At 37.4% G+C, this 25702-nt stretch overlaps 1 protein-coding gene across 8 annotated transcripts in view; it reads right to left on the reverse strand.

Moving 5' to 3' along the window:
* Positions 1 to 25702, reverse strand: part of AGO3 (argonaute RISC catalytic component 3) — a 228780-nt gene that overhangs the window by 14512 nt on the left and 188566 nt on the right. For all 8 annotated transcript variants that reach the window (XM_077150311.1, XM_077150312.1, XM_077150306.1 and 5 more), the window contains 3 exons: positions 21634 to 21828; positions 20251 to 20385; positions 17567 to 17668 (listed from right to left, as the gene is read on the reverse strand). In XM_077150311.1, coding sequence (XP_077006426.1) covers positions 17567 to 17668; positions 20251 to 20385; positions 21634 to 21828 — 432 coding nt within the window. The remainder of the gene's footprint in view (positions 1 to 17566; positions 17669 to 20250; positions 20386 to 21633; positions 21829 to 25702) is intronic.

Here is a 25702-nt window from a genome sequence, read left to right on the forward strand (position 1 = left end):
AAGTGAGTTTGGCCTTTCTTGGGATGGTCAGGGTAAGGAGACATCAGACAGAACAACAGCCTTAACAAAAAAGCACATAACATTTTACGGCATATTTGGAGAATAACTAATAGACTGGTATGAGCAGAATGTGGGGCATGAGGGGAAACTAGGAAGTTGAAAAGAATGGAATCAGACTAAGGCTTAGAAATCTGGACCTTCCCCTGCAGGCAGCAAGGAAAACACTGCATAGTTTTTATAACAGGAATGTTTTAGGTATGATGAGACTGGGTTTTATAAAAGCAATAACAGCAATAATATGGAGGATGGATTAGACATAGGAAGAGAATGAAAGCAGAGGCTCAAGATAGGAGACTTTTGTGTTAGATCCTGTGTTAGATAATGATGACATGAACTAAGGAAATGGCAGTAGCAAAGGAGAAAAGAAAAGAGATTAACTCATACTTCAAATATTTATGTGAGTACCATTTGCCAGACACTGTGTAAGATTTGGGGGACAAAATAAAAATTACCACCAAATCCTACCTTCCCCAAATTGTATGTTTTTTTTAATTAATTTAAAAAATTAAGAAACCAAATAAAGCATCAACATATATAATCAGTAATTCACAAAGCTGTATGTTTAAAAAATGAATATATATTTGTGCATTTACATGTTCAGTAGATATTTATTGAGCCACTCACTATGTGCCATTTCCTGGACTGGGTATGGGGCACATGGTAGTAAGTTAGACAATATTCCAGTGAGGAGAGACAAATAATATGAAACAAAGCCACCACAGACTGGGCTATAAAGAGAATTAAAATGTAGGACAGTGTGAAAGACTGGGTGGTCAGGGGGAGACATGTATGTGAGCTCTGAATGATAAGGAAAGCTGGTGAGATCAGAAGAGTTTTCAGACGTGAGAAGTTATAGGACAAAAGCCCTAATTATATGGAATTATTCATCCATCTCTCATAACCATTCTAGTCCAAACCACCACCATCTTTTGCCGCAATGTGGTAACAAACTCCTAACTGATGTCTCCCCAATACCACTCCTACTCTCCACTACAATCTGTAATCCTTATCTTGACCTAACAAACTCCATACGATCCAGTCCCAGCCTACCTCTATAATCAATTTACATGCTGCAGTAGCAGTCTCAATTTAGTTCTTTCAATGGACAAAACTCTTTCTACCAAAAGGGCTTGTACATCTGCCTCTTCTCCATTCTTGGCTTGGCTGACTCCTACTTATTCCTCAAGTTTTCACCTTAAACATAATTTCTCAGGGGAGCTTTTTGGGAGCTCCCAATGTAATCAGTCCCCCTACCCTTCATTTTTCTTTTATCATATTTATCACAATTTATAAATACATATTTTTTGGTGAGATTACTTACTCAATATGTTTCCCCCACATACCCAGAATCAACACTTATCTCCCAGGAGGTATACAATAAGTATCTGTTGATTGAGTAAATGAATAGCCTCTGCCTCCTGGGACCTTTACAGACCAGTAGGAAGGGGAGAAAAACAATAACATAGTTATAACATTTGTCTAATAAGTGCAACAATGAGGTATGCATAGAGCTCTGGCAGTTTGAAGGAAATAATTATTTCTTCTGGGGGAAGAAATAAAAAATGGCTTCTGGGAGGAGTTGATGTCTGAATTAAATCTTAAAGGATGAAGGGGAATAATTTAGGTAGGGAAGCAATATGTAAGGTAAGAGAGCAGCACGAGCAAGACACAGAGTTTTGAGAAACTACCTGAAAGTAGTTTAGAACAGTTGCAGTTCTGCTTTGTGTGCATGTGTGTGTGTGTGTGTTTATATATGTGAAAGAGAGAAGAGATAGTCATCTAGGAGTGGGGGGAGAAAGGGAAGGAAGAAGAAGCAAGAGTGGGAGAAAGAAAGACTGAAAGCTTAGCAGAAGTGAAAGAAGTAGGGTAGGGAATATGAGGAATTGAGTTTATATGTTCTCCTAAGAAGATGAGCCTTCACCTTCAGTGGATACTAAGAAGAGGAGTGATTTAAGAACTTATCTATGCTTTAATTCCTCTGATGTAGAACAGACAAATGGGGGTAAAAGTAGAAGGTAAAACTTAGGATCCTTTTGCAACTGTACAGGAAAGTGATAATGCTAAGTGGTAGAGGTAAGGAAGAGAAAAATGGATAGGCTTGATAGTGAGAAGGAAGAATCTATAGAATTTTGATTAGATAAGAGTGATTGGTGACAGGATGCAGTCAAAAAACAACTTCGAGGCCTAGAAATTAGGAGAAAAGTTTATCTGTAAAAAGAGATTTCAAAGTCACAAATACTATTTAAACTTGAAATTTTAAAGGGTGGATGGAAGAAGATAAACAAAAGCAAGACAAATCAGAAGGGAAAGATGACAGATAGGAGGAAAATGCGTAGGGGAAGCCAAGTGGCAGACGGGCTCAGTAAGGAGTGAGTGACAATCAGATGCGGCAGAGGTCAAGGAGCAACAGTGGTGGGAAGAGAAGGTGGGCTGCTACAGACTGAAAAGGGATGGCATGGGAAGTCTTTTGCTTTTCTAAATGCAAAAATGTTGTAGAAGTAAAATTGTACTAAGAAATATATGTGAATTTTAAGTGTGTAGAGTGATGAATTTTGACAACATGAACAGACCCATGAAACCAGCACCCAGATGAAGAAATCGAACATTAACTGTAGTGAGAAGTCCCTTTGTGCCCTCTCCTTTTCACTATCCCACCCACCCTGTCCCTGTAAGCCTGGTAATCTGATTTCTGACACCACAGATTAGTTTTGCTTGTTTCTGAACTATCTAACAAATGTAGCATAGATATTTACATATATATTGCAACATTCTCATTGTTGTATAATATTCCATTTTATGAATATACACTATTTATCCAATCTACTGGCCACAGGCATTTGAGTTGTTTGTACTTTCTGACCACTATGACTACTGATACTAGGAATATTATTGTAGATATCTTTTATTTTATTTTATTTTTTATTTAAGAAAACAAGCAATATACTTAGAATCACCAACAATGGAGGACTTAGTTAGCTTAACCATAGGCATATTTAAATAAAGTATTCAAATAATCATTGTAAAGCCTGTGTTTGCCGCAGTAAGTTTCATAAACCAATTTAAAATTAAGGCAACATCTCTCTCTCTCAGCCAACACGGCAAGCAAACTCACTGCCCTCCCCATCTCTACATGGGACATGACTCCCAGGGGTGTAAACCTCCCTAGCAACGTGGGACAGAAATCCTAGAATGAGCTGGGACTCAGCATCAAGGGATTGAGAAAACCTTCTCGACCGAAAGAGGGGAGAGAGAAATGAGACAAAATAAAGTGTCAGTGGCTGAGAGATTTCAAACAGAGTTGAGAGGTTATCCTGGAGGTTATCCTTATGTATTATATAGATATCACCTTTTTAGTTAAGATATATTGGAGAGGCTGGAAGCGCCTGAAAATGTAGAGCTGTGTTCCAGTAGCCATGTTTCTTGAAGATGATCGTATAATGATATAGCTTTCGCAATATGACTGTGTGATTGTCAAAACCTTGTGTCTGATGCTCCTTTTATCTATGGTATGGACAGATGAGTAAAAAACATAGATAAAAGTAAACAAATAATGGGGAACAAAAGTTAAAATTAATTGACTAGATTGAAATACTAGTGGTCAATGAAAGGGAGTGGTAAGGGGTATGGCATGTATGCGTTTTTTCTTTTTTCTTCTTTCTTTTTCTGGAGAGATGCAAATGTCAAAAAAATGATCATGGTGATGAATATACAACTATGTGATGATATTGTGAGTCACTGATTGTAACCATGTCAAGAATGTTTGTATGTCAAGAACAAGTGTATGTCAAGGATGTTGGTATGTTGGCTCATTGTTCATAATAAAAGTATTTTTTTTTTAAATTAAGGCAAAAAGGAAAAAATCTACATATTCAGATAGCAAAGTTCTTAAATTCTAAGTATTAAACACTAACTTAGATACCATTTGATCAGCTGTCAAAGGTGTGAATGCTCTCAAAATATCAAGTAGAAAGTTCTTATAAATATCTGCATTGTTATAGTAATGACCTACATTACAAAATATTTTCCTGATTTCAGGAAAATATGAAAATACAAATATTTTTACAATTAACAAATGGAAATCTTAACCACCTAAAATGGATGTCTTAGTTAGCTTATCCACAGGCATATTAAAAAAAATCTAAGTAATCATTGTAATGCCTGTTTTGTACATATCTTTTGGTAAGGAGATATGCACTTCTGTTAGCTGCATATCTCAGAGTGGAAATCCTGAGTCATGGGATATACATGTATCTAACTTCAGCAGATAAAGTCAAACAGTTTTTCTGGTAGGCTGAATTAAGCACCCCAGAAGAAAATATGTTCTTAATCTATTCCTGTGGTTGAAGATCCAGTTGTAAATAAGACCTTCTGAAGATGTTATTTTTAGATAAGGTGTGGTCCAAATGAATGAGGGTGGACCTTAATCCTATTACTGAAGGCCTTATATAAAGAGAAGGCCACAGGAAACAGCTACCTGGAAGCAATGAGCTGGAAGGCAATGGAACCTGGAAGGGAAAGGAGAAGATGCTGTCATGTGCATTGCTATGTGATGGAAAAGCAAAGGATCGAACATGCCCAGCTCCTGCGTGCTGTCTCCATGGCTCTCAGTGGTGTTGCCTGCCAGAGACTGCTTCTTGCTAGATCTCCAGAGAGAGCCTGAGAGCTCCTCATCACAGTCTATAAACTGGATGGCAAAATATTAATAAACAAAAAAAAGCTGTTGACTCTATGAGAGATGTTGTGGTTGAAAACAATCTAGATATTGATGGTTTTGGCTCATGTGAGGAACATTAGCCTGGCTCTACCTACCAACTCATCTCTGAAGAGCATATATTTGAGAAGTTACAAGCAATCACTGATGAGGACAATGACACACTTGATCGAGCCTAAGGACTAATAGACATGTTGTGCTGCCAAATCTGTTTGACAAAATCTATGGCAATGTCTGTTTGAGTAACTTAAACAGTGGCTGATGGCAGACTTTCCATTGATATGGGCAAGAACTCCTAAGCTAGAATAAATAAGAACATTTTCATGAAATAAATTTTAAAAAAAAGCCACGGACCCAAGAATTAGAGGCAGCCAGCCCCTGAACATCATAGTCTTTGGGAGAAAACATTGTTTTGCTGACCCATCAATTTTGGATTTCTCCTTATCTCAAAACCATAAGCAAATACATTTCTGTTTTTAAGCCATTCCATTGCATGGTATTTGTTTTAGCAACTGGGAAACTAGTCAGTTTTCTAAAGCGTTCATATCAATTTACACTCCTACCAGCAGAGTATGAGAGTTCCAGGTGTTCTATATCCTTAATAATGTCTGTGGGTTTTTTGTTTTTGTTTTTTCATTTCAGCTGTTCTGGTGGGTGTGTTTAGGCTATTCTTTTAAGAAGTTTGGTGACAAAAACAAAAACAGATATGGGGCATATTAAAAAAGAACAGCAGGGAGAGACTTCCAGGAAGATGGTGAAATAAGATAGGCTGTGTTCACCCCTGTTCTGTGGAACAACAAGAAAAGGGACAGAAAAACGACCAGGACTGCAATTCCAGGGTACGAGTGATCAGAGGTCTTCTACACTACATAGGTAGGTTCCTGGATGCAAAAGCAGAGAAACTGAGAGAGAATGGGTAAGTATGTTTAGTGGTGACCCTACTGGAGGCGGGTGGCAGTGTGCAGGGAAGTGCCGGTCCAAGGAAAAGGTCTGTCCCTCCATACCCGCCTAGCTTGGGAGATCTCCCTGCACACTCTGTAGCCAGAAGCTCCCTTGGGGATCTCGGAAGTGCTCCCAACTGCCTGCTGGGACCAGCCACAAGGCATGTCCTGGTTGGCTGTTGCCAGGGGCGGCTAAAATATCCAGCCCCATAGCTGCAAGCAGGAGCTGCAAGCAGGGGCCACCAGACCCATCCAGCTCATAAGTGGAGTCTCCAGTGAGGTGCACAGTGCTCATGCCCCAGCCCCAGAGTTAGCGGCTCTCAGCATGCACTGAGACCAGTGTTCCTAACAGGAAGTATATACGGTGGCCACCCTGCTCAGCCCACTGCAGCAGTTGGAAAGAGATGAGCCTGCGGGGAAGAGATGTCTCAAGGACACCATCTACTAGAAAACTGCAGAAGATGCAGTTTGGCAAACTGCCTATCTGCTTAGATTTTAACAGATCCTCAAGGAGAAGGGGAATTACTGACAAATCAAGTTCAAAAAAAGATCTTCAGTGCAAACTCAGGCAAGTGAAAAATGCTAGATAAGTGAAAGAAATCAACTTGCAAAATAACCTTATCAAGATAATCTAATATCCCAAATGCAGCAGAAAATCACAAAGCACATGAAGATTCAGGCAGATATGGCCCAAATGACCAAATGAAAACACCAGTGGGGACTTGGGATTTGGAACAACTAATCAAGGATGTTCATAATGACATAAAGGATATCAGGAAGACACTGGAAGAGCATAAAGAAGAATATGAAAGAAGAAATAGAAAAACAGCAGATCTCACAAAGATGAAAGACATTGTAGACCGAACTAAAATATACTAGAGACACACAAGAGCAATTTGAAGAGGAGGAAAAAAGGTAAGCGAGCTAGGAGTCAGGACAAGTGAACTCAAGTGTGCAAAAGATCAAATGACAAGAAAGATGGAAAAAATGGAACTGTGTTTCAGGGAAATGATGGACAACACAAAGAGCACAAATAAAAGAAACATAGGTGTCCCAGAAGGAGAAGAGAAGAGAAAGGGCCTAGGAAGTGTAGCTGAAGAGATAATGGGGAAAAACTCTCAACCCTTATAAAAGACATAAGTATGCAAACCAAAGAAGCCCAATGAACCTCAAATAGAATAAATCCAAAAAGGCCTACTCCAATACAAATTCTGGTCAGATTTCAAATGCTGAAGAGAAGCAGCAAGTCCTGAAAGCAGCAAGAGGAAAGCAATTCACTACATACAGGGGAAACTGCGTAAGAATAAGTTCGGCCTGCTCAATAGGCACCATGGAGACAACAAGGCAGTGGGATGATGATGATTTTTTTTTTTATTAATAAAAAAAATTAACTAACACAACATTTAGAAATCATTCCATTCTATGTATACAATCAGTAACTCTTAATATCATCACATAGATGCATATTCATCATTTCTTAGTACATTTGCATCGATTTAGAAAAAGAAATAGAAAGATAACAGAAAAAGAAATAAAACGATAATAGAGAGAAAAAAAGAAAAAAGAAAAAAAGAAAAAAAAACTATACCTCAGATGCAGCTTCATTCAGTGTTTTAACATAATTACATTACAATTAGGTAGTATTGTGCTGTCCATTTCTGAGTTTTTGTATTCAGTCCTGTTGCACAGTCTGTATCCCTTCAGCTCCAATTACCCATTATCTTACCCTATTTTTATCTCCTGATGGTCTCTGTTACCAATGACATATTCCAAGTTTATTCTCAAATGTCGGTTCACATCAGTGGGACCATACAGTATTTGTCCTTTAGTTTTTGGCTAGTCTCACTCAGCATAATGTTCTCTAGGTCCATCCATGTTTTTACATGCTTCATAAGTTTATTCTGTCTTAAAGCTGCATAATATTCCATCGTATGTATATACCACAGTTTGTTTAGCCACTCGTCTGTTGATGGACATTTTGGCTGTTTCCATCTCCTCGCAATTGTAAATAATGCTGCTATAAACATTGGTGTACAAACGTCTGTTTGTGTCTTTGCCCTTGAGTCCTCTGAGTAGATACCTAGTAATGGTATTGCTGGGTCGTATGGCAATTCTATATTCAGCTTTTTGAGGAACCGCCAAACTGCCTTCCACAGTGGTTGCACCATTTGACATTCCCACCAACAGTGGATAAGTGTGCCTCTTTCTCCACATCCTCTCCAGCACTTGTCATTTTCTGTTTTGTTGATAATGGCCATTCTGGTGGGTGTGAGATGATATCTCATTTTTTTTTTTTATTTATTAAAAAAAATTAACTAACACAACATTTAGATATCATTCCATTCTACATATGCAATCAGTGATTCTTAATATCATCACATAGATGTAAGATCATCATTTCTTAGTACATTTTCATCGATTTAGAAAAAGAAATAGCAAGACAACAGAAAAAGAAATAAAATGATAATATAGAGAAAAAAATAAAAATAAAAAATACAAAAAATATATAAAAAAACAGAAAAAAAACATACAAAAAAAAACTATAGCTCAGATGCAGCTTCATTCAGTGTTTTAACATAATTACATTACAATTAGGTAGTATTGTGCTGTCCATTTTTGAGTTTTTGTATTCAGTCCTGTTGCACAGTCTGTATCCCATCAGCTCCAATTACCCATTATCTTACCCTATTTCTAACTCCTGATGGTCTCTGTTACCAATGACATATTCCAAGTTTATTCTCCAATGTCGGTTCACATCAGTGGGACCATACAGTATTTGTCCTTTAGTTTTTGGCTAGTCTCACTCAGCATAATGTTCTCTAGGTCCATCCATGTTATTACATGCTTCATAAGTTTATCCTGTCTTAAAGCTGCATAATATTCCATCGTATATATATACCACAGTTTGTTTAGCCACTCGTCTGCTGATGGACATTTTGGCTGTTTCCATCTCCTCGCAATTGTAAATAATGCTGCTATAAACATTGGTGTGCAAACGTCTGTTTGTGTCTTTGCCCTTAAGTCCTTTGAGTAGATACCTAGCAATGGTATTGCTGGGTCGTATGGCAATTCTATATTCAGCTTTTTGAGGAACCGCCAAACTGCCTTCCACAGTGGTTGCACCATTTGACATTCCCACCAACAGTGGATAAGTGTGCCTCTTTCACCGCATCCTCTCCAGCACTTGTCATTTTTTGTTTTGTTGATAATGGCCATTCTGGTGGGTGTGAGATGATATCTCATTGTGGTTTTGATTTGCATTTCTCTAATGGCCAGGGACATTGAGCATCTCTTCATGTGTCTTTTGGCCATTTGTATTTCCTCTTCTGAGAGGCGTCTGTTCAAGTCTTTTCCCCATTTTGTAATTGGGTTGGCTGTCTTTCTGTTGTTGAGTTGGACAATCTCTTTATAAATTCTGGATACTAGACCTTTATCTGATATGTCGTTTCCAAATATTGTCTCCCATTGTGTAGGCTGTCTTTCTACTTTCTTGATGAAGTTCTTTGATGCACAAAAGTGTTTACTTTTGAGGAGCTCCCATTTATTTATTTCTTTCTTCAGTGCTCTTGCTTTAGGTTTAAGGTCCATAAAACCACCTCCAATTGTAAGTTTCATAAGATAATCTCCCTACATTTTCCTCTAACTGCTTTATGGTCTGAGACCTAATGTTTAGATCTGTGATCCATTTTGAGTTAACCTTTGTATAGGGTGTGAGATACGGGTCCTCTTTCATTCTTTTGCATATGGATATCCAGTTCTCTAGGCACCATTTGTTGAAGAGACTGTTCTGTCCCAGGTGAGTTGGCTTGACTGCCTTATCAAAGATCAAATGTCCATAGATGAGAGGGTCTATATCTGAGCACTCTATTTGATTCCATTGGTCGATACATCTATCTTTATGCCAGTACCATGCTGTTTTGACCACTGTGGCTTCATAATATGCCTTAAAGTCAGGCAGCGTGAGACCTCCAGCTTCGTTTTTTTCCTCAAGATACTTTTAGCAATTCGGGGCACACTGCCCTTCCAGATAAATTTGCTTATTGGTTTTTCTATTTCTGAAAAGTAAGTTGTTGGGATTTTGATTGGTATTGCATTGAATCTGTAAATCAATTTAGGTAGGATTGACATCTTAACTATATTTAGTCTTCCAATCCATGAACATGGTATGCCCTTCCGTCTATTTGGGTCTTCTGTGATTTCTTTTAACAGTTTCTTGTAGTTTTCTTTGTATAGGTCTTTGGTCTCTTTAAATTTATTCCTAAGTATTTTATTCTTTTAGTTGCAATTGTAAATGGAATTCGTTTCTTGATTCCCCCCTCAGCTTGTTCATTGCTAGCGTATAGAAACACTACAGATTTTTAAATGTTGATCTTGTAACCTGCCACTTTGCTGTACTCGTTTATTAGCTCTAGTAGTTTTGCAGTGGATTTTTTAGGGTTTTCAACGTATAGTATCATATCATCTGCAAACAGTGATAGTTTTACTTCTTCCTTTCCAATTTTGATGCCTTGTATTTCTTTTTCTTGAGGCTTGCTTTTATGAAACTTATTTCAGTAGCAGAGAAGCTAAGCCTAACTTATTACGCCTGAGAGCTACTTCCAAAAACCTCTTTTGTTGTGCAGATGTGGCCTTTCTCTTCCTAAGCCCAACTCTGCAAGGAAAACCATTACCCTCCCCACTACGTGGGATATTACATTCAGGGGTGAAAATCTCCTTAGCAATGTGGGACATAACCCAGAGATGAACCTGGCCCTGGCACTGTGGGATTGACAAGTGCCTTTCTGACCAAAAGGGGAAAGAAATAGAACAAAATAAGGTATCAGTGGCTAAGAGAGTTCAAATAGAATTGAGAGGCTATTCTAAAGGGTACTCTTAGGCAAGCTTCAGCTAGATATTTCTAATTGCCACAAACCCCAAAGTTAAAAAAAAAAAAAGAATTCATCTTATAACCAAGTAACATTAATGTGGGAAATCCTTCAGCAGCAACTCAAAATTTAAAATACAGAGATATTTAAATAAGAAGAAATAACATAATATCATAGTTTAATGAAAAGTTGTGCTCACAGAATTCCCAAACAAATACTGTCATTACTCTGCTTTAGGAGCATTTCTATTATAAGAAGTCAGAATGCAGTCATGACACTGCTATTCTACTGCTAATCAACATGGTCCTGGGAGGCCTACCTGATGCAATAAGACGAAGATATAAATGTATGGATATGAAATTAGGAGACAAAATTGTTTTTTCAGCTATATGATTTTCGATGTTTAATCATTTGAGGAATTTCCAGACTGTAATGTTTGAAAGAGTATCAGGGGTTTCCCAGGTGGGAAAGTTTAATAGTTCTATATTTTTTCTCCAGTACTTCAAGGGAATTTGCCAATACTTTTTAATAATCTGCCCAACATATCCTGGGATGCATCTGGGTATTACATCAAGCAATACAGAATTACAAAACTCTTATTTCCAAATGAATTCTTTTTGTGTGCTATAAAGTGTGAATTCTGCTGAAGTTTTCCTAAATTCAAGGCTTTCAAAAAGCTTTAACGAGAATGAATTCTCTGGTGTCTAATGTGTTGTGACTTTTGGCTAAAAGCTTTCCCATGTTCAGTACACTGATACATTTTTTTCACCTGTATGGATTCTCATATGTAGAGCAAGGGTTGAGAACTGATAGGTTTTCTCACATTCATTACAATCATAGGTTTTTCACATGTATGACTTCTCATATGTACAGTAAGAGATGTACTTTGACAGAAGGCTTTCCTAAATATATTACATTCATAAGGTCTATCACCTGTATGAATTCTTACAGGTACGGTAAGGGATGTGCTTCAAGAGAAGGCTTTTCCACATTTATTACATTCAAAGAGTTTTTCTTTTGTATGAATATATGATGTTTAATGAGGTATTATGTCTGCCAGAAGATTGCTTCACATTTATTATATCTGTAGGGTTTCTCCCTGATATGAATTTTCTCATGCTTGGTGAGATCTGATTTGCCACTGAAGGCTTCCCCATATTTCTTACATGTGTAGGGTTTCTCTCCAGTATGACTTCACTGGTGCTTAATGAGCACTGACTTCTGAATGAAAGCTTTCCCACATCCTTTACATTCGTAATGTTTCTCTTCAATATGGATTCATTGATGGATAACAAGGTTTTCTTTCTGGCTAAAGGCTTTTCCACATTCATTACACCGAAAGAATTTCTTTCTACTATGAATGTTCTGCTATGAATGTCATGAGGTATTGCTTCTGGCTGAACGCTTTTCCACACTGATAGCATTCAAATGGCCTCTCTCCAGTATGAATTTTTTCATGCCCAGAGAGATATGATTTGCTATTGAAGGCTTTCCCACAGGGCTTAGATGCATTGCATAGGATTTCTTTCTAGTATGATTTCTCTGGTGTCTAATGAGGCTGGACATCTGGATAGATGCTTCCCCATTTCATAAAGTTTCTCTCCATATGATGTTTCTGATGTAAGTTTCCCTTCTAGCTGAAGCCTTTTCCATGTTTACTATATTTATATGGTGTGGTAGTTAGATTCAGTTGTCAACTTGGCCAGGGTGAAGGTATCTAGTTCTGTTGCTGTGGATATGAGCCAACAGTACATGAACCTCATCTGTTGCTGATTACATCTGCAGTCGTCTAAGAGGTATGCCTGCTGTAATGAATGATGCTTAATTGGCTGGTGCTTAAATGAAAGAACTTAACGTAGCACAGCCCAAGCAGCTCAGCTTACCTCATCGCAGCTCAGCCCAGGTTCTTGGAGATGCAGAAAAAATCACCCCGGGGAAAGTTGCTGCAACCCAGAGGCCTGGAGAGAAGGCCAGTAGAGATCACCCTGTGCTTTCCCACGTAAGAAAGAACCTCAGTTGAAAGTTAGCTGCCTTTCCTCTGAAGAACTAACTAAATAAACCCCTTTAATTAAAAGCCAATCTGTCTCTAGTGTGTTGCATTCCAGCAGCTAGCAAACTAGAACATATGGTTTCTTCCCTATATGACTTCTTAAAGGTAGAGTAAGGGATGCCATTTGAGCGAACACTTTACCACATTCAGAACATTCATGCGATTTCTCTTTACTGTGCTTTTTCTCATGCTATGTGAGGTTTTTCTTCAGTGTAAAGGTTTTCCCACATTCATTACATTCTTTCTTTCCAGTGAATTTATTCATGCTGAAGAAGATCTGATTTGGGCTGAAGGCTTTCCAATATTTCTATCATGCTCAGGGTTTTTCTCCTACAAGATTTCCCTAGTACCTATTAAGATGAGACCTGGATGAAAAACTCCAGTATTAATTCTTAGGTACCTAATGAGGCTGAATTTATGATAAAAGACTTTCCTCACATCAATTACCCTGAGATGAGATAATTACAAAAATGGATGAAATTTCTTATATTCAAAATTGTCCTTTCTTACACAGCTTCTCTCATATTTAAGTATAAATTATGTTCCAAATACTTTCAAAGTATTTGGTGTGGACTTGAAGAATCAATATCTGTGTCTAGAGGAAACTTCTCAATTTCTTAGGTTTTCTGGCTTTTCTGTCAGTCTGTATTTTAGTGGAAAGGATGAAACTTGACTTGCAAGTCTTTCATGGTGCATCCTCATCTGTTTATAAACCTACCAGGCTTCTTCTGGATAATATCTCCTTTACATTTCTTCTTAAATCTTCCATGGCTCTTGTTAGAACTGGTGACTTTCAACTTGTAAACAGAAAAGTGACCCAGAATCTAGATGTTACTGTTGGTGGTCAAAGCAGTATCCCAGAATTCAGGCTGAACCCTCAGGATCCTCAGGGTTTTTTTTTTTTTTTTTTTAATATTTTTATTGGGACATCTTCACACAAATATAGTCCATACATGGTGTACAATCAACGGGCCACATTATCTTCACATAGTTGTGTATCCCATGATTGTTCTAGTTTGTAAGCTGCCAGAATGCAATATAACAGAAATGGTGTGGCTGTTTTAAAAGGGGAATGTATTACGCTGCAAGTTTACAGTTCTAAGGCCATAAAACTATCGAAATTAAGGCACTAACAAGAGGTTACCTTCACTCAAGAAAGACCCATGAAGTTCGGGGTTTCTCTCTCAGCTGGGAGGGCACATGGTAACAACGTCTGCTAGTTTTCTCTCCTGGCTTCTTGTTTCATGAAGCTCCCCCAGGGGCTTTTTCCTTCTGCTCCAAAGATCTCTGGCTGCATGGGCTCTGTTGATTCTGGTGGCTCTCTAGCTTTTTCCAAAATGGTTTCCACTTAAAGGTCTCAGTAAGCAACTCCACCTTGAATGGATGGAGACACATCTCCATGGAAACCATCTAATCAAAAGTTACCATCCACAATTGGGTGCATCACACCTCCATGGAAACAATAAAAAAGATTCCACCCAGAAATACTGAATAAAGATTAAAGGACATGGCTTTTCTGGAGGTACACAACAGAGTTAAACCGGCACAGCAATCATTTTTAGAACATTTCCATCACTCCAGAAAAAGAAATAAAAAGAAAACAGAAAAAAAACATACATTCCATACCCTTTACCCTTCCCCCTCATTGACTACCAGTATATCAATCTATCAATCTTTTACCCTTTACCGCCCCCATTATTTATTTTTTATCCTTCTATTTTTACTCATCTGTCCATACTCTGGATAAAAGGAGCATCAGACACAAGTACTGAGGGTTTCTGACGGATAGGAAGGATAAGATCTGCATAAAGAAGCTGGGAAGCTCTGAACATTGTCATGTCACAGGAGGTGCATCCTCCCTGTCTGCCCCCTCAGCCCCCTTGTAGGCTCAGAGAATCCTTCCCTGCAGTCTCCCTGGCCTGGTTTGGGACCGTGAAGCCCCAATAATGCAAGGAGTGGAAATCAACTGAGTTTCCTTTTGAGGTAATGAAAATGTTCGAAAATTGACTGTGGTGATGGCTGCACATATCTGTAAATAAACTAAAAACTAATGAACTGTACATTTTAAATGGGTGAATTGTATGGTATATGAATTATATCTCAATAAAGCTGTTTTAAAAAACGAATAGGAATTTTACCTCAAAATAAAACAAGGGGTGGGGGAAAATGGAACTGAGTTGTATTAATAAATAAATTCTAAAAGTGTCAAGAAACTATGGAATTTGGTCAAAATGTCATTAAAGAACCTGTTATTCACTGATAAAGTTAAAAGCAGTGATTAGAAAAAAATAAACTCTTACACTGGTTAGAAATGATTAGGTTTTAATTTTAGCTGGTAAAAAAGAAGACCCTTTCTTTTTATCTGAGAGAAGTGTGAAGATTCTAATAAGATGGGAAAAAGTGTAATCAACACAATCTTTAGTCCCTGCTAAGTATTCTTGGTTATTTGTCTACTAGAGCAGAGAGTTGGTGTATGTTTTAGTTTGCTAAAGCTGACGAAATGCAGTAAGCCAGCAACAGGCTGACTTTTACAATGGGGATTTATTAACTTACAAGTTTATAGTTCTGAGGCCAAGCAAAATGTCCAAATCAAGGCATCATCAAGATGATACCTGGATTCTGAAGGCAGACTGCCAGCACCCGCAGCTCCTGTCATATGGGAAGGCATATGGTGGTGACTACTAGTCCTTCTCCCAGGTTTCATTGTTTTCAGCTTTTGGCTGCTCTGTGTGCTTTCTTTCTGAGCTTCTGTGTCCAGAACTCAGCTTCTCTTAGGCTTTCTTCTTTGAGCTTCTCTCAGGCTTTCTTTTCTGAGCTTCTCTGTGCATTTTATCGTCTTATAAAGGACTCCAATAAGAGGATTAAGACCCATTTGGGGCATGCATCAACTGAAATAACCTAATTAAAAGGTCCCACCCACAATAGGTCTACGCCCAAGGAATGGATTAAAAGAACATGATCTTTTCTCCAAAGCATCACAGTTGCCCAAAGGAAAATTGGTCATTAAAGTTCCTGATTAAATACAGTGGAGAAATATTCCTGTCTTGAAGATTAAGATTAAGACCATTAGCATATCAATGGTCCCCAAAATTTCTAGAGTAAAAAACTTGTTTAATCAGCATTTACATAATTTATTTTAACAAAGAATCATTTATTCCATCTGTGCTGATATTTATTAAAAGCCACAGCACTAGTAAGCAGTAATATAGGTTCAATATCTAGAGGTAACATTAACTTTTGTTTTGTCAAGAACCTGAAATAGTTTTGGGCTATATCCCCTCGGATGTTCTGGGAATGTAGGTTCACTCTCTGCTGTTAAAATGTTTGAGAAGGACTGAATTAAACTATATATTCTACTTAGTATAGCTAACAAATTAATAAAAAAGATTTTCTGAAAAGACTGAAAATTATTTAACACCAGCACCACTGAAATGTCTGTAACTGTATAGTTGAGCTCTTTCATATGTTCAATATCTGCCAGTATGTCAAAGTTTTCTATGACCTATTATCATTAAAAAAGAGATATGTCAAAAGAACAATAATTTAAAGGTACTTTCAACTTTTTTGAAGTTGTAGATCAAATTAAGGAATCACTTTAGAGAGATTCATTATTTTATTTAAATGCAATTTTATTGAGATATAGTCACATACCATATAATCATCCAAAGTGTACACTCAATGGCAATACATATAAGAATAAAAATAAAAATGAAAAAGAACACCTAAAACATCCCATACCCCTTACCCTCCCCTATTATTTATTTTTTGTACTTATTGTTTTCTCATCTGCCCATACATCGGATAAAGGGAATGTCAGCCTCAAGATTTTCACAGTCACACAGAGTCACACTGTAAAAGTTATATAGTTACACAATCGTCTTCAAGAATCAAGGCTACTGGAATACAATTCAGCAGTGTCAGATATTTCCTTCTAATTGTTCTAATCCACTAAAAACTAAAAAGGGTTATATATGTAATGCATAAAAATGACCTTCAGAATGACCACTTGACTATTTGAAATATCTCAGCCATTGAAACTTTATTTCATTTCTCTTTCCCCTTTTAGTCAAGAAGGATTTTTCAATCCTATGATGCCAGGTCCAGGCTCATCCCTGGGAGTCATGTCCCACGTTGCCAGGGAGATTTACACCCCTGGAGTCATGTCCCATGTGGGTGGAGGGGAGGGCCATGAGTTCACCTGCTGAGTTGGCTTAGAGAGAGGCCATATCTGAGCAACAAAAGAGGTTTCATCGGGTGACTCTTAGGTATAATTATAAGTAAGTTTCCTAAGGGCAAGCCCCAAGATCGAGGGCTCAATCTCTCAAATTGGCAGTCATTAATGCTTGTGAGAGTATCAGGAATTTCCCAGGTGGGGAAATTCAATGTTCCCACATTTTTCCCCAGTCCCTCAAGGGGGCTTTGCAAATACTTTGTTATTCTCTGCCCAGATTACTCTGTGATATATCAAGGCATCACACTTATCGGTATGAACCAACAAGATCTCACTTTCTATTCAAATTTCCATGTAATTATGGTATTCGAATAAACTGACCACAGAAGTAAAATTAGTGTGCTACAAAACATATAAATTCTGCACCAAATGAACATCTTTTCCTTTGGTCTCATATGGAAGATGAAGTTTTAAAACACAGTCAATATCATTCTTTATCCTTTAGCCTGATTAACCTTAGTCCTAATCAGACTGAGAGTCATTCTTTTAAATTATGTATTTTCTCATATTTTCATTCTATGAAAATAAATACCTCTCATAGTAAGGGAAGGAAAGAAATTTAGTTAATAAAAGTTTCATCTAATTTCATGTGAGAACAATTTGGAATGCAAAGAAGAGTATTTCTTTTTCCTTTTTCTAAGAATTTAAAAGTAGACGTAAGAATTGAGGTTTTTTAATTAAAACATTTCATTCAAAGTGCAGGCTTACCTGTATTCCAGCATGGCTACAGAGGTAAAAATCAAACTCATATGGGTGTGTAATGTCTGTATCAACTGTTGTTCCAGCCGGGATATTGCCACTTCTTCCTACCTAGATTTGTTTGGTCAAAGTTTAAACAAACAAGAAAAAGGTAAAGAATGTATCTGAAAGCTTTTTTTAAAAATGTATAAACATATAGGCTGATCCTATGTTTCACTACTTTCAGCTGGAAATGTTACTTTAGCAGGCATTAAGAACAGATCTTATACTAGTTCTACCTGCTGGATACAAATTCCTATCCTTCCTATTCTTACATGTTGTTGAAAGCCAGAACTGATAAACAATGAGGAGTTATTTAGTCTCTACTACTGCCTAGCTGGGGGTTGCTCCCAATATAGGAGGAAGACAGTAAATAGTTTTTCAGGTTACTTTAAGTGTTCCAAATTTATGGTACCAGTGCAGAGCAGGTATTGTTAAATGTGTTTACTTATGAAAATGTGTATCTCCCTGGAGAACACTATAATATTATATTTTTAGAGAGAAAGAATGCTGACAACAATATCAATAGTCTCTATTTGTTGGGCATTTACTACTTCTAATCACAATAATCCTGCAAGTTAGGTATTATTCCCATTGTTTGGGGAAACCCAGGCTCAGAAATACAAAATAATTTGCCCAACAGCTCACAATAAAGGGCACATCTGGAAGTCATACACTGAAATAACTGTAAAGGCCCTACTCCTTTAATTTCATGCTATAGGTTTCAATATCTTATAAGAGAATAGGTATCGTGATTTTCCCTGAGTGGATATGATGTGACTAAAATGATTCACAATTCCTGATAATGAAAAGCTCCTAAGGAGAGACTTTCTTTTTTCTTTTCCCAATGAGACACTTTAAAATGCATATACATATATACCCATCTCTTCCGTATCCCCCACGACATTTAACATTATTAACTATAAATCATAGGCTTGTAAGGCCAGTAAATAAAAAACTATTTCAGTGACTCAGACATAATTTTTGTATAATTTTATGCAAATAAAGACAAAATTTTGTAAGAGATTACCATCAGGGAGTAGCTTAAGTTACAGCTGTGTGGATCAACCAGCTAGACTTTACCAAGCAAAAATAAAGGTTAACAGCTCATAATCTACTCATAATTATGTCTATCTTTAAAAATAAAACCCCAAAACTTAAATAGTAACACATAAATCATCTAATTAATACCCACAAAAAGTTGTATTCTGTTTAGAGGGGCAGTAAATACCTAGGTTTATATCACAGCACCTGCTAGTATGAGTTAAGGCATGTTATCTTTCTTTGCCTCCATTTCCTGTTCTATAACTTCTCTCCATCTACTATTAGCAGTATTATCTAGTAGTATTATCAAAGGTGAAAGAAAATCATACAAATGAAGACTGGCATGATTAATGTCAGATATTAATAATATTAAATCTAATTTACACTTGCGTAATCCTACTTTTAAAGAAACATTTGGTTTTCGAGGTACAGAAACATACTTAGCAATTCGGGGTCAAAAGCCTTTAACAACCTGGAGGCCATAATAGAACTGTAACTACTGCAATTAGACAGGTGGTACACAGCATAGTGGTTCAAAGCACTCTGGAAGTAGATTGCCTGGATTTTAATCCTAACTCTACCAATTATTAGCTTTGTAACTCCAGGCAAATTATTTAATCTCCATGTGACACAGTTTTCTCACGTATAAAATGGGGATAATAATAACTATCTCATAATGTTATGAGGATTAAATAAATTAAATTTATGAAAAATAGAACATTGTCTGCTATTATTTCAGTATTACCACCATCGCCACTATTACCACTACTCCTACAACTAGTTAATCTTTATTAGTACTTAGTTTATGCCAAACAATTTTCTAAGTGTATTATATATTTTAATTTATTTACTCTTCTCATCAACCCAAATAAAGTAGGCATTAATACTATCCATACCATGCCACAAAAGAAACAAGCACTAAGATTTTAAGTTAGTTGGCCAAAGAGAGGTATTTCTCTTTCTTAGTTCTTTCTATTGAATTATTTTCCCAAAGTGACACTAACACTTGCTTCCCTTAGGTTTCTCTGCTCCAAGATTTGCAAGGTGGGGGCAGTTAGGCAGGGCAATAGAAATGATAGCACGATTGCTAATTGCTTATACTGTACACAGGTAAGATCTATTTCCTTAGGTATTTATACCTCCCTTTCCTTGCAAATTATAAAATACATATTTATATTATAAAATGCAAACCTAATTCTGTGAATTTAAAAGGAAGTATTGTTTAAAAGGTAGACTACATGAATTTATCCTAACCCCTCTAGAAAGTTCCCAGATTTTACAGCAATTAAGTTTTGCAAGATATTTTAAAAATAGACTTCATTTTTTTTCTTTCGAACATATTGGAAAATATGAATACAAAGAACAATTTTAAAACTGTAAGGATTTCTGCATGATAACAAAAAGCAGAATGGGATTTTAAACTTTGGAGTGTTATTAGAAATTCTAGAAAGTTAAAAGTAACTTATCTTGAAGCTTCTATACTCAAAATCTGCTTTGCCAATATCTGCCGCTATATATTGGCAACCCTGATGTAGGCACGTGTCAAGAGCTCTGTGAACCATGTTTGATAAGGTAGGTTTATAACAGTAATGCAACAGATGTGAAATTACCCTTTCTGTTCTGTCAGCACAAAATAATCGAGTATGATGCCTCTTCTGAACTACGATGTAAGTTATTCCAGGTTGATAGTCTTTCTCCAAACTGATACAGGCTTCACGGATAGCTAGTAGTTCATAATATAATACCTAGAGGAGATGAAATAGAAAGATTTGATATAGTCAGCTATATAGTAAAATATATTCTTTTATGCACTTCAAAGTAAGATAATGATTTAGTCTTAGAACTTCTCAATTTCATTATTTCATAGCCAAATAATGTCTATATTCCATTGTAACTATTATCACAGAATAGTCTTAGCAATTAAAGCTTCTACATTCCTATCTCTAGGGAACATTTGAAAAAGGACATCTAATGAAGCATCAAACTTTGACTTCAGGAAATCTCAACAAGTTTTTTTTTTTTTTAGAGGTTTTTTTATTGTTCTATATATATATATACACACGCAAATAAAAGAAAGAAGAAGCAATGATTTTCAAAGTATGCTTCAAAGAACAGATTTCAGAGTTTGTTATGGGTTACCATCCCACTATTACAGACTTTTTCCCTCTAGCTGGAGGCTAGAATAAATTTTTTTTTCTTTTTTGTGAAAAATAACATACATACAAAAAAGCAATAAATTTCAAAGTATATCACAACAATTAGTTGTAGAACCAATTTTTAGAGTTTGGTACAGGTTACAATTTTAGGTTTTTATGTCTAGCTACTCTAAGATATTGAAGACTAAAAGAAATACCAATATATTGATTCAGCAATCATACCCATTTATTAAACCCTACTCTCTCTGTATAACTCCACCATCACCCTTGATCCTTCTATCCCATTTCTTAGGGTAATTGGGCTATGCCCATTCTAACTTTCTCATATTGGAAGGGGCTCTTGATAATATGGGATATGGGGATGGAACTAGTTGATGCTCTGGAGAGGCTGGCCCCTTTGCATTTCAGGACTTATCTGGTCCAGGGATCCATGTGGAGGTTGTAGGTTTCTGGAAAGTTACCCTAGTGCATGGAACCTTTGTAGAATCTTATATAATGCTCAAGCTGTTCTTTGGGATTGGCTGGAATAGTTTTGGTGTTTGGCAAATTATGGTAGGTAGCAATGTCTAACTGAAGCTTGTGTACAACTGACCTCCAGAGTAGCCTCTCAACTCTATTTGAACTTGCTCAGACACTGATACCTTATTTGTTACACTTTCCCCACCCTTTTGGTCAGCATGGCTCAACTTAGGGTGTTGGGTTTTTTTTTTTTTTTGCATAGGCAGGCACCAGGAAACGAACCCTCAACCTAAGGTTTTTAACTTCAGAAACAGATATCATATTTATAAACAAAGTAGCTGATTTAATTGTAGTATGATGAGATCCCATGGAACCAACCTGTCTAAACTGTCCTTCTGAAACACCATCCCGATAAAAGATAATACGAGTAGGTTTGAACCGAGTTGACTTATAAAACTGAATGAGAAGTTCCCGGACCATGGAGGCCAAGTCTTGGATGATCTCCTGTCGGGGTCTCTGAACTCTTACTGTGGCACAGTATCTGCTTGGGTGGGCATCCATACTACCTACAACCTAGGTTTGAAAAGATAAAGAAAAATGTAAATTAAGATAATCAAAACTACCTGGATTATGTTTATATTTGTATTTTATTATATGTAATTTACTATATAACACCGTTCACTTTGAGAGTAATCAAAAAGAGGTTATATCCAGCGAAGAACAGAATAAAGGCCCCAGTACAAAGTCAAACATTATTGTCCTGTAGGTAGGCTGCACTTTATATTTAACATTTGAATTCTAATCTATAGATATTGTTAGTAGACCTAAAGATTGAAGGAAAGAGAGACAAAAGCAGATGCATAAAAGGAATAAGAGGAAGAAAATAAGTAAAAAAAGATGACCCATTCAAACCCTTGATCTCTTTTCATATCTCTTCTACTTTAGCAATGCAACCCAGAAGCCATACTTAAAACTCTGGCATCATTTTAGAACTGCTAGCTTCATTAATTCTTTTAAAATGTTTTTTAATTGTGAAATAAAATATATATACAAAAAAGCAATACATTTCCAAGTACATTTTAACAAGTAGTTATAGAGCAGATTTTAAAGTTTGGTATGGGTTACAGTTCCACGATTTTTCATTTCTTCTTCTAGCTGTTCCAAGACACTGGAGACTATAAGAAATATCAATATAATGACTCAGCAGTCATACTCATTCGTTAAATCCTATCTTCTCTATCATACTACTCCTCTATATTTTGCTTTTTTTGTGAAAAATAACATATATACAAAAATGCAAGAAATTTCAAAGTACATTGCAATAATTAGTTGTAGAACAGATTTCAGAGTTTGGTATGGATTACAATGCCACAAGTTTAGGTTTTTACTTCTAGCTGTTCTAAGGTACTGGAGACTAAAAGAAATATCATATAATGATTCAGAAACCATACTGTATAAACCCCACCTTCTCTGTATAACTCCACTATCACTTTTTATCTTTTCTCTACTCCTTAGGGGTATTTGGACTATGCCCAGTCTAACATTTTCATGTTGGAAGTAGCTGTTGATAATATGGGACAGGGGGATGGAATGGGTTGATGTTCTGGAAAGGCTGCATTTCAGGATTTATCTGGTCCAGGGACCCATCTAGAGGTTGTAGATTCTGGAAAGTTACTCTAGTGCATGGGACCTTTGTAGAATCTTATATAATTCCCTAGGTGTTGTTTAGGATTTGCAGGAATGATTTTGGTTGGGGTTTGGCAAGCTATGATAGATAGTAATGTCTAACTGAAGCTTGAGTAAGAGTGACCTTCAGAGTAGCCTCTTGACTACCTGAACTCTCTCAGCCACTGAAATCTTATTTTTCATGGTCCTTTTCCTCTTTTGGTTAGGATGGCATTGTCGAAACCATGGTGCCAGGGCCAGGCTCATTCCTGGGAGTCATCTCCTACACTGCCATGGAGACTTTCATCCTTGATGTTATGTCCCACATAGGGGTAGGGTAAGGTTTCACTTGCAGAGTTAGGCTTAGAGAGTGAGAGAGACCACATCTGAGCAATAAAAGAGGTCCTCTGGAGGTGACTCTTATGCATATCTATAGTTAGGCTAAGCTTCTCTACTACATACATAAGTTTCACAAGAGCAAGCCAAAGGATCAAGGGCTTGGCCTATTGGTTTCAGTGCCCCTAATGTTTGACTCAGTATCAGGGGAATCCCTGATGGTAAGGTTTAATAGTACCATATTCTTTCTCCCATCTCTCAAGGGACTTTGCCAATACTTTTTGATTATCTGCTTAATATACTCTGGGATATAACCAGGCACTATATTAAGCTATAAAAGTTTAAAGGCTCTCATTCTGATTCTGGGCTCCCTGTGTTTGGATCGTTTAAATGATCTATCCGGACAAGCTGAGCTAGATTATGTGCTACAGAAAATTCAGGTACTGGACAAAATAAACCTTTCTTCCTTTGGTCTCAAAGAGTAGAAAGAGTTCTAAAATACAGACACTTTCCCTTACCCCTGTATTCTGAATTACGGTATTCCCGACTCTGTTGGCTTTGTTCTTATCTGTAAATATCAGGTTATGTTTATCTATCTATCTATCATCTATCATCTATCATCTATCATCTATCATCTATCATCTATCATCTATCATCCATCCATCCATCCATCCATCCATCCATCCATCCATCCATCCATCCATCCATCCATCCATCCATCCATCCATCCATCCATCCACCTATCAACATTCTCTCAAAATCCCGAAATGACAGTTACCATTTCAGGCTAAATGCAATTGCTATAAGAGCTTACAATCTAGGCTCCAGTTTTCTGATAAGTGTTTTCTAAATGAGATCATGCAATATTTGCTCTTTTGTTTCTGGCTTATTTTGCCTCACCAAATGTTTTCACAGGCTCATTCACATGGTCGCATGCCTCACAACTTCATTCCTTTTTGTAGTAGCACAATGTTCAATCATACGTAATACACCATTGTTTGCCAAACTGCTTCTCAGTCAGTGCATCTTTCAGCCACCTCCATCTACTAGGCCTTATGTATAACGTCCAAGGTCAACAGTCCAGCAACACTTTCAATTTTAGAATATTTCATTGTTCCCAAGAGAAAGATAATCAATAAACACACTCTAACCTAATAGAAAATCCAAACCTTCCCCTAACTCTTGTCCCTCCCCTCACTATGTACCCCTGGTACTGCTGCGGTACTGTTGATGTTTTCCTGTTAGACATAGCACATAGCATGCAATAGTATTTCCCCCTTATGTATGTGCAAGGGTTTGAGGGACTGGGTGCTTATGTGCATGTGTGCAATGCTCAGGAGGTGCAGGACATGGTTGTCTGACTGTATGGGCTAGTTGCAGGTATGGCCTGGGTATGAAGGGGAGCGCCTGCAGACCAGATGTGCAGGTGACCACCTGCATGGGGCAAGGAGGGGAAGGTGGGGGTCGAGGGGCTGGACGTAGATGTATGGGTCTCTGGAGGGGTAGGGTCGAGAATGTGAGCTTGCAGGGGAGAGGTGGGTCAGTCTGGGACAGGTCTGTATGCATGCATCAGGCAGGGATGCGTGGTGGGGTGGCAGGTGACGGAGCTCAGGTGTGTGGGATGCACAAGGAGTTGTGGGTTGTGGGGCAGAGGTGGCACACTTGAAGGCAGAGCTTCCAAGAAATGTGGCTTGGCTTACTTTCTTGTCCCCATCTCCCTGTGCACTCTTGAGGGTTCCGGGCCTCCATGTGGAAAAGGGTGCGCTAGGCTGACTGCACTAGCTGGACAGTGTCTGGTTTCTGTGTCTCAGTTCTTCCGCTTTTTCAACCACGGCCTCCCTATGTGGTGTAGAAGATCCTCCCAGGTCACTTACACCCTGGAATCACTCTCCCATTCATTTTTCTGTCATTTCTCTAGCTATTTCTTAGAGCAGGGGTGAACTCGACCTATCCTATTCCACCATCTTCCCAGAACAGATCTAGCTTCATAAATTTTAAAATCAGAATTTTCCCTCTTATTGCATTGCCCTAGACTTCTCTCTCTCCTAAGCCATCCCTCCTACTAAATAATGCTCTCCTATATTAATGATTCCTTTAGACCCCGAACTATCACCAATGCTAATAATCTATTAGCTCCTTCCTGTCTTCATTTCTTCCTGAACTCCATGGTTAGTTAACATTATATTCAGGTAACTCAGTTTCTTCATTACCTTGTTCTTTTGATGTATTCAAAACATTTTTGCATTCTAAGCTTCTATTCCTGGGCTGACAGGTACAAACAAATAATAACTTTAAAAAAAAACTCATGAATCTTTTGCTTTCCAACTTGGTGTGATTTAGGCATGCTAACTGTCGAACAACTGAGTATGTGTGAATCCTTAATATTGCTCATAGCAAACATAACTTTTTCCAATCAGCTCCTTTAAATAGTTCTTAGAATCTACTT

Source organism: Tamandua tetradactyla, chromosome 2 (assembly GCF_023851605.1).
Source record: "Tamandua tetradactyla isolate mTamTet1 chromosome 2, mTamTet1.pri, whole genome shotgun sequence".
NCBI lineage: Eukaryota > Metazoa > Chordata > Mammalia > Pilosa > Myrmecophagidae > Tamandua > Tamandua tetradactyla.